Here is a 9,265-nt window from a genome sequence, read left to right on the forward strand (position 1 = left end):
TTTACTATAGTTGTTTTAAAAAGTATATTTCAAAAATATACTCCTCAAGGTAGTGGGCTGTGGTGTCCATTTACAAGCATGTGTTTCTTTAGTCAGCTGCTGGTACTCTGACTACAGTTACATTTGGGTGTTGTAATCTCTGTGAAACTCTAAACTTAAACCTCTTGTATAATGCAGCTTTCAAGTACAGAATTAGATATTTAAAAAAAGATTTAGAAAGCACACCACCCCTACAAAACAAACTTTTATTATTATCTCAGTAATACAGTTGACTGCTGTGCACAGCACATACGTACAAAAATAAAAGGAAAACATTTTCTTAATATATTAGAACTCTGACTCATTAATATTTTTTTAGGAACAAAATGATTGGCGAAAAGTTTGTCGTCCTACAATCATTTCAACAAATCGGAACTAAGGCAAAAGGTGAGGTATATGTTAAAAAAGAGGAGGGGAATTTGGAGGAAGCACAGTCCCCTCAGTGCAGGAATACAAAACCGGGAACACTACAAGAGGCTGCAGACACGCAGGAACACATGCACGACCCTTCACTCGCTAGGATCTCTCACGCCACTAGGGGGCACCATTCCAAAGCTGCAGATGCAGTGAGTACAGTACAAGAAATCCAATAAAACTTGCAACAGACAGCCATTTCTGTAGCTTGGTGGTTAATGCTTAACTACTTTAGGAAGGTTTATCTTCTAGATACAACATGTTTGCTCACAATTATGCACTGAAACCATGCTGGATGCTTTTCACACCTCTTGCTGTCAATGTCAGCAATAATCACTGCCGGATAGTCCCTTGCTGATAACGGACAGGACGAAATGAGCGATTAATTTTAAAAGATTAAAATCAATAATCACATACATTAAAATGCAGTAATTCTGACTATTTTGTATCAAGAACAATTATATTGCATGCCTATATTAGGGTACAATGAATTAGAAAAGCATAGTTGTTCAGAATCCGTCATGACCAGCTTTATATAATGCCAAAAATGTCACTAAAGCTGTCATTGTTGCTTTTGAGGGAAGAACCATATATATAAGCATTTTGGATTACACTGTGTATATAAAACATGTAGTCATTATAAACCAGATAGCTTGCTAAACATAATAAAAAGTCACCTTTTTCTCTCGTTAGCAGAGTCAAGGACATTTTCGTCCATGTTCGCTGCTTTGCCCAGCACGTGCTGTCAGGAGCAGCGGTGCAGGAGAGGGCCAAGTCGGACAGGTGGCTCTCTGTGCCGTGTAAGCCGACGTGTTCTCAGCAGCGGGCACTGTGGGAGCAGTCTGGCCAGCAGGAGCTCTGCAGGCCCAGGTGCCCCCTAAGAGCTCGTCTCGGCTCGTGCAGAGGTCCTGCAGCAAGCTGACAACAATCGCACCACAGGCCAGTCACCGGCAACAACCGTACACCTGAGTACGTTAAACCAAACGCAGCAGTCATCTGTTCTAGAATTGCAAATGGGAATAATTTCCCCATCTCAGCTCTAGCCATGGCTTGTTCATGCTGTATTTTTTTAGAGTCGACATAGAGATGGTAGTTTATGTGTTTGTTTGTTTGTGTGTGTGTGTGTGTGTGTGGGGGGGGGGGGTGCTTAGGTGAGGGTCAGGTGAGGGGAAGGGTTCTAAATATATATTCCAAGTTCAAGTACTCTTAATACCCTGACTTAAACTCTTAAGCTAATAAAATAATTGGACTTGAAGATGCCTGAATTTTGTTAGCTCAGTCAGCTGACATTCTGCTCTGGTATTTGACCAAGGACCTAGTATTCACACATAGTATAGATCTTAAACAGACAGTCCTGTTGGTTTTTAGATTTCAGAATGTGTTTGAGGTGAAATTTGGCATTTAGTCTGCAGTTCGCATTTAGTGACATCACACAGCAAATACGTATATGTGGGCAGACATGAGCCATAACATAGAGATCATGGAGCTTAACCAGTAACATAACCTACAACAGGGAAAACAACTAAAACAAATGATCCTCGTTGACTAAGTGCCAGTTTTTGTAGTCTTAATGTGTTGCTTTTCTCAAACTGACTAAATGAGCAAAGTTTCCATACTCAGAAAATAACTACACTAGAAATCAATCCCGGCTCATAAAATGCCAAGATCAACTCAATTTCCCTTTCTCTTACTTGATACTACATAAACAGGAAACACGTCCAGTCCTGAGGTCATTGGCCCTGCTAAAGAAGATCAAACGGATGCACCCTAACCTTTCATTTGGGATTAGCCGTCATCAGAAACACCCAGACTTGAACTCCCCCCTCACTATGGAGGATAAAGGCCCCTTCTCAGCTGCAGCTCCCAGTGCAGAGGCATGCAAGCTCCTCAGACAGCTGGCAGACCCCAGATTCTCCCAGAACTGACTGTTCCAAGTATGAAAACAATATGAAGTGAAGCTACTTGCAAAACTGGGCTAAAGCCCCCAAGGAGGGACGCCTCTGTTTCTGACAGCAAGATGTCGCATGCAAGTTTAAAAGAAACCACAGTTAAGGAAGCTAAGGCACCACCTAACCATGCAAGAAACAGAACCAGCACTCTCAAGTGTCCCTGTCCCGTTTGCAAAATGGTGGAACAGATTATTAAAGTAAACGGATATTTCTCTCTTTCCTTTTTTCCCCTTCCCTGCGTGAATCATGCACACCTTTTCAGTCCGGACGTGGCTCTTTGAGGTAATAAAACATATCCATTTCACTTCTGAAAGCTGGAGATGTTAGTCACTCCAATGACAGGGGAAGCTTTACACACACCAGTTATGGCAAGCACCCATAAAAAGAGAGAGGGGGCAAGAAAAAGCTCCACGCCCCTCATATAATCATAATAGAAATGACAAGCAGCAAAGAATGGCATTTACACGTAGGTCAGACACAAAGTTCGCTACCCAAATATACATATATTTCATTAACGAGAATAAATATTAAGCTAAGTGTTTTGTTTCATTTGTTCTTTTGCAGTTCATTCCTTGCCATGTACGTATGAATAAGTTACCTGCGAGAATGTCCAACATGTGCAAAATGAGTGAATTATTGCCCGTTTTGCTCATAATCGAGGGAGGAAATGTGTGACAGTCATAGCCGTTGTGGCCTTGTAGCCTCTCTTCAGACGGCCATGTTTGCTTAGGGCGATGTAGAAGCCCTTATAAATGGAAGACTCGTAGGCGTTGTAGTTGTTGGGAAGCAATGTCTCCTTGAATTTGCACTCATCATGAAAGACTCTCTAAAGACGGGAGGAAAGAAACGGTCAGTGTACTAGAACCGCCATCAACCCCATATCTACTAAGGACCCCCAGCACATTCGTAGCCTAGAGTGAATCTGTCCCAAATGTCAACTTCTCAGCAAATGTTTTCCGTGTGTCGGTTTAGTTTTGGGTTTCCTGAGAAATGATACTTGAGACAATTCATTCAGATCCCATATATATTGAATACAACATCACATCTTCACTAGATTCATGCACAGAAAATAATTAATCCTCATAAATTACACTTATATTATACTACTTAGTAACAATTGCCACATGGATAATTTGCTTGTCCATTAGCTATCCATCTAAAAAGGTAAAGCAAAGTTTAACAACAAAGAAACAAAAACACATCTTTGGATCTGCCAGTTGCTGCAGCTACAGGCACTGGTGTTTTTCTTCAACTATTTAATTGTGTTTATTGCTCTGATTATGTCTGAATAATAAAGAAGCTATTGAGGTTTGTTTTTCCTAGATTCATTTCATGAAAATACATTTCTATAATAGATAGATAGATAGACAGACAGACAGACAGACAGACAGACAGACAGACAGACAGACAGACAGATAGATAGATAGATTTAACTAGGTTTTGTTGTTTTCTCCAGTATAATGCAGACCTATTGCCTACCACTGAACATGTTAATATAGCACCGACTCATCTAGGTAAAGGAGTGCGGTGGCTTCAAACGCATGTCACCAAAAGAGATGGCATTTCTGCGCCTCTCGCTATGTAAAGTTTATATGGGTGGTCAGGTTTAGGCCTAATTATGACATCCAGCAACATACCTGCTTTAAGTAGGTCAAATCTAAACTCAAGCCATGCATAGCATAATGCATACTTCATTCCGCATAATCTGGCATTCCTAATGTGACACTATTAAAGTAATGATGGATATTGACGGTCTTATGTATCTTAGGCTTTCAGTATTGATCGGAAACATTAAAAGCGCGTTTAATCATCTTCAAGAGTAAATAAAATTACCCTGTGGGCCATAATCTAAAATCAATACAACGCAAGTCTGACCACAAGTATATTACATTACAAATGCAATACTACGCATTATCGGTAAAGAATAAAGTGCACACCTACCGTTCCGTATAACCTTCCTCGGCTGCTCATTGCGACAAACAGCTCGCTTTCCACTCCATATAGACTAACCACTCCTCGCTCTACGGTCGAGATCTCTATTAGACCTGATCAAACCAAAAATCAAATGTTACGCATAATGGAATTAGATTTGGACTGACACAAACGACTGTATCTGTTACATGCATTCCGGCACGGTGGGTGGATTCTGGCAGGTCGCTATATGCTGGCTGTTAAGGCACTGTTCTGCATTCTGTTCCATGCTGCTTATTCTCCTGATACTGTAATAGGCTATGAAGAAATCCTGTCGGTACTGCAGATTTGGGTGTGCACGACTAGTCCACTCTTTTCTGAGCCGCAAATGGACGCAGTGTAATATTAGTTAGCCTCTAAATTCGTCCCAGCATTCGCGTCATGTTTGAGTCTTGGAAAATATTTAGCACTGATGGACAGTGGTTTTTTAATAGATATGTCTTTGCCTTTAGGACACATGTCTGTTTTGCCCACGCGGCCGGTATCATGCAAAAAATTATTGGGATGCAGAAGCTCTTCCGATTATTTGCACCCTCTGGTATAGTGTGTCGTCTATTGCATTTCATTTCTGGATGCAACTCACTGTATTGGTTCTCATTATGTACACCGTTTATCCTTCCGTCTGGGAGGACCTGGAGGTGAAACCCGATGCCCACGTTGCAGTACAGCCTCCGCACTCTCTTGATACCCAGCAAATAGTCACTCTCCCAGTTTAGGTCCGATTTCTCACCCGAGATCCCCAAAACGGAGCGGGAGAACAGGGTCTCCCATCTTCTCTCCAACGAAGTTGCATTAGTCCTGCTTGAGATAGGGTAAGATGACACAATCCCGACCAGAAAGCCCAGGAGAACAATCGCGGTCAACGTCCAGTGCGTGCTGGTCTCGTAGGACATACTGATGAGGAGCTTTTGCGCAATGGCCATCCGGTTTACCTTCGGGGCACGTGGTCAAAATTAATACCCCTAAAAATACCACTCTTCTTGTTTTTCTTCCTTCGGCATGGTGGAAGAAGCTTATTTTTGGAACGCAGGTCAGGGATTCGGGCGTGTAACGCCAGCCCCTCGGTGGCGGGGAACAGCACGGAGAGAGCGCGGCGGAGACTGAGCTGGCAGTGCTGATGATTACCATGTTTTGCTTCTCCGCGCCTCTCTCGGTGGGCAACGCTGGCGTGGGGAGCACCACTCACTCACGAAAACGCGAGCTCACCTTGCCTGTCCTTAAGATGACATCACTCTGACTTCACCGCTGCCCCCGTCGGGGTAACGCAGCGCCGATGACGGGGCAGGGGGAAAAGTTGCACGCCAGCGCGAAACAAGCGGCGAAGTGCACGGGAGCAATGCCAAGCCGGTTCAAGCTGAACGCGCTCCGTCCGCGAGGGGAGCCAAAGAAGAGTGCAAGCTCGCGGGATGCCATTAGGCGACCATGGGACGTGATAGAGTCTTGGCAGCTCCGAAATTGGATCGGTAGTCATATGTCAAACTAGTCGCTTCCTTATTTAGAAGGAAGGTGTAAAAACAGGCCGGTTGTCACGGCAGAGTCACGTCAACCTTGCAAAACACTTCCTGCGGTTTTTCTTGTTTATTTTTTTTCCATTGAGCTACACGTTGAATGTAGGCTACCCCTTTTTTGTGCAATAGGTCTACAGGTTTCACAGTCACCAAATGGAGTATTTTGTGTAGGCTGTATAATAACACAGACTAGCTAATTTTTTTCCTGAATTATGATTATTTTCACTTACGTTCAGTGATCAAGGAAAAATGGTTTAACCGTCTTTGGATTTGCAGATAACACCGTAGTTCACCTGCAGGCCGTGAACCTGTCTGAAAACAGCGTCCAGTAGGTGGTGCTGTTTCACGCGGTAGACGTTAGTAGCCCGTTTCTATGGTCAGCGAAGGGTGTAAACATCGAATATATAATACAGATATAGGTTTAGGAACCAGACTACAGGTCTAAATTACAGTAAAATAATCTGGAGCAATTTCAGCAAAACTACAAAGGGGATAAGATAAACATACAACAACGGAGTTAAAGAAAATGTGTAGCATTTCATTTTTTAAACTGCAAACATGTTGAGACAAAGGAGTCTTGATGAATGACGCCAAAAAAGCTGCTGACAAAATGTGAGAAGCGTAAATAATCATGAAAGAACTATATCACGCTTACAAATGGGTGATAGCAATAATCAGGGAACAGGGAGTGACACTGTTACAAAATGTTTAATTTAGGGTGATTTAATTAACAAATCCATCATAAATGTAAAACAAATAAAAATAAAAAAGTCTCAGCGTGTTCGGCCAATTCAGTGACCACAAATAGCATTACTCAGGCGCATGCGTATCAGTAGCCTAACGGAAGAATACATGCAACATGATAGTAGCTCAGACACAGCATTGTCTAACTACTACTGCTCAAAGTTAACGGAATTTGTGATTTTGGCACGCCTTTCCACACTTTCAGCAGTTAATGTGTCAAGAGTTAATTCATGAAAGTAGTTTTTGTAAAAGCATTAAAAGTAAACGCTCGACTGCATTCTTAAATTGCGGGATGGCAGATTGCAATGGACACTATTACAATTAAATTCTAAGCACGTAGAGCGCAGCAATATGGGGGTTACATTTAGGACATTTAGCTGACACTATCCCAAAAAAACAAAACAAAAAAAACGACTTACAGTAATGACTGAATACAACTTGAGCAATTTTGGGTTAAGGGCCTTGCTCAGGGGCCCAACAGTGGCAACTTGGCAGTGGTGGTGATTGAACTGGCAACCTTCTTACTACTAGTTGAGTACCTTAACCACTGCTATAACTGAGCGGTTGCGTATTCCGTCGTGGTTTGAAGTGAACCAACAACCCCATTTTCGTTTTTGTACATTACATAGGATTAAACATAATATCAAATACAAATTAACACTATTTATTATAATTATACATTGGATCTCATATTTCTTTATTACGATAAGTGGAATGGAATGGGAAAAAGATTTAAAATGGCTAAATATTAGTTTGTCATTACATCTCCATATAAAAATAATGATTTATCTTTTGTCACAGCATGGGGCATTGTCCTTGACTCTCGTAAGGCAAAATGGGAATAAGTGTACCTGACCAATAAGGGCCTATTTGCAGAAATATCTGACTTTGTTTAGGCACTAAAGTCGATTCATTTGTACTTAGAAGGTCCAGTGGTTACCAGGGTTGGTGAAGTTGGGCAATCATTTTCCATACCGAAGAGAACGCAAGGTTTTAAAACGTTAGTTAAACAACGAAAACAAGAACACACAAGCCGAGTTATACTAGTTCTTTTAACACGGCCACTTCCCCATACTACTCGGAGGTGCGTAGCACTCCAGCTTCGCCCAAGTGGCCACTTAACGCTACAGTACGACGGAAGGAAATGAGCCCGAGGAGCGCTTTTTCAGGGCAAGGTGGGGTGGGCGAAGGCATGTTAAAGAAGACTATTGAAACGCAGACACAGTGTCATTGATGCCAAGCTACATACTGTTGTATTTTTTCACAGTATCGTCACCTAGTGGAGACTTTACTATCTGATAACCGTGAGTGAGTTACAATCCCATTCGCCTCTAACAAGAGTATAAATAAATGCAAAATTAATATTAGAAAATCTAGTTTGCATGGCAATGAGGAAAATCGCAATTTTAATGCTAAAGCTAGACTCAAAATAAAAGTACTAATCACTTGTTAGCAAACCTGCCATTAGAATCGAACTGCATAATTAATAGGTTAATCAAGACTATTTTTTACCTTTGCAATTAATTTATTTGAGATTGAATTGTAAACAACAGTCACGTCATGTAATACTTTCAATGAAAATACCTTTTTCAATCAGTGTACAAGTAGCTAACAGATACATGTTTGTATTGTTCATGCGCTAGACTTATATAATCCAAGCTAACAGGACACTGGGTCATTCTTGAGAGTCCTGCAGATTTATCTTATGCTTATTTGCAAATACCCACCCACTCAACCCCCCCCCCCCCCCCACACACACACGTGACAGTACTAAATTATGATGGGTCATCTTCATAGAAATAGGTTTAACTCCCATCTCTCAGCTTGATGCAGTTTGGATGATTTGAAGTGTTTGTACAGTATGATTTATGTAGTGTAGTTTCCTGTACAAAATAACCTAGATTGTCCTTTTAGAAATCTGGATATATTAGTGCCAGGTATTTTAACCACATATGTTCATGAAATACGACACTTCTGTTTAATGCAACAGAACATAAATAAAACAGACAGCCTCACTAAACAGACTGCATAAAAAAAAAAAAATTCCCATAGGGATATAAATATATTTCTATATGTATATATTACCAATATACAAAAATACATACATTAAAATAGTTATTATCTAAAAATGTCTAATCTTTACATTACATAAAAGGCATTTGTTTTAGAACACATCACACCTGTCAGAAGTGTCCATTGGTCCAAGTTGTGCTCACCATGGAGATGGAAAGGGTTTGGGTGCATAATACATGTTAACCTTTAAGAAAGAACTATGATCAACCCCAAACCCCCAAATAACCAGAAAAGAACACTAAAGCCCCTCGCTCAGGGTGGGGTCATGAGATGCCCACAAGGCCTTAATGCCTCTCAGCATCTGCATTTTTCAATCCGAGCTGGGCTTTCTCGGGTCATCACCGAAAAGGCTACAGTTTGAGAATGAGAAGTCGGCTGGTAGAGCTCAGCAACAGTGCACACAGGGAAAGAAGAGAACGGAGCAGGGAAGGAGAAAGCCGAGTGTCCCAACCTGTGCCCGGGATGAAGAGGATGAAGTGGCAGGAGAATCAGGAATGCTGGCAGCACAGGAACGATGTGTGGGGGAACAGGGGGGCATGTTGAAATGATGAATGACTCCACATGCTG

The 9,265-nt window shown here is 41.6% G+C and overlaps 1 protein-coding gene across 1 annotated transcript; it reads right to left on the minus strand.

The window, feature by feature from the left end:
• Positions 1-231: 231 nt before the first annotated feature.
• fgf6a (fibroblast growth factor 6a) lies at positions 232-7,060 on the minus strand. Its single transcript, XM_027022241.2, has 3 exons — positions 4,957-7,060; positions 4,344-4,447; positions 232-3,228 (listed from the first exon to the last, which is right to left on the minus strand). The coding sequence occupies exons 1-3, from the start codon at positions 5,294-5,296 to the stop codon at positions 3,052-3,054; spliced, it is 621 nt and encodes a 206-aa protein (XP_026878042.1). The 5' UTR covers positions 5,297-7,060; the 3' UTR covers positions 232-3,051.
• Positions 7,061-9,265: the final 2,205 nt, after the last annotated feature.

The sequence above is a fragment of the Electrophorus electricus genome, chromosome 12, assembly GCF_013358815.1.
Source record: "Electrophorus electricus isolate fEleEle1 chromosome 12, fEleEle1.pri, whole genome shotgun sequence".
In the NCBI taxonomy this organism is placed as follows: Eukaryota; Metazoa; Chordata; class Actinopteri; order Gymnotiformes; family Gymnotidae; genus Electrophorus; species Electrophorus electricus.

Coding starts and splice junctions, on each gene's coding strand:
- fgf6a (XM_027022241.2), bottom strand. CDS start 5,296: ATGGCCATTGCGCAAAAGCTCCTCATCAGTATGTCCTACGAGACCAGC. Junction 4,448..4,956: donor ACATAATGAGAACCAATACA/GTGAGTTGCATC, acceptor TGGTTTGATCAG/GTCTAATAGAGATCTCGACC. Junction 3,229..4,343: donor GAGGAAGGTTATACGGAACG/GTAGGTGTGCAC, acceptor TCCCGTCTTTAG/AGAGTCTTTCATGATGAGTG.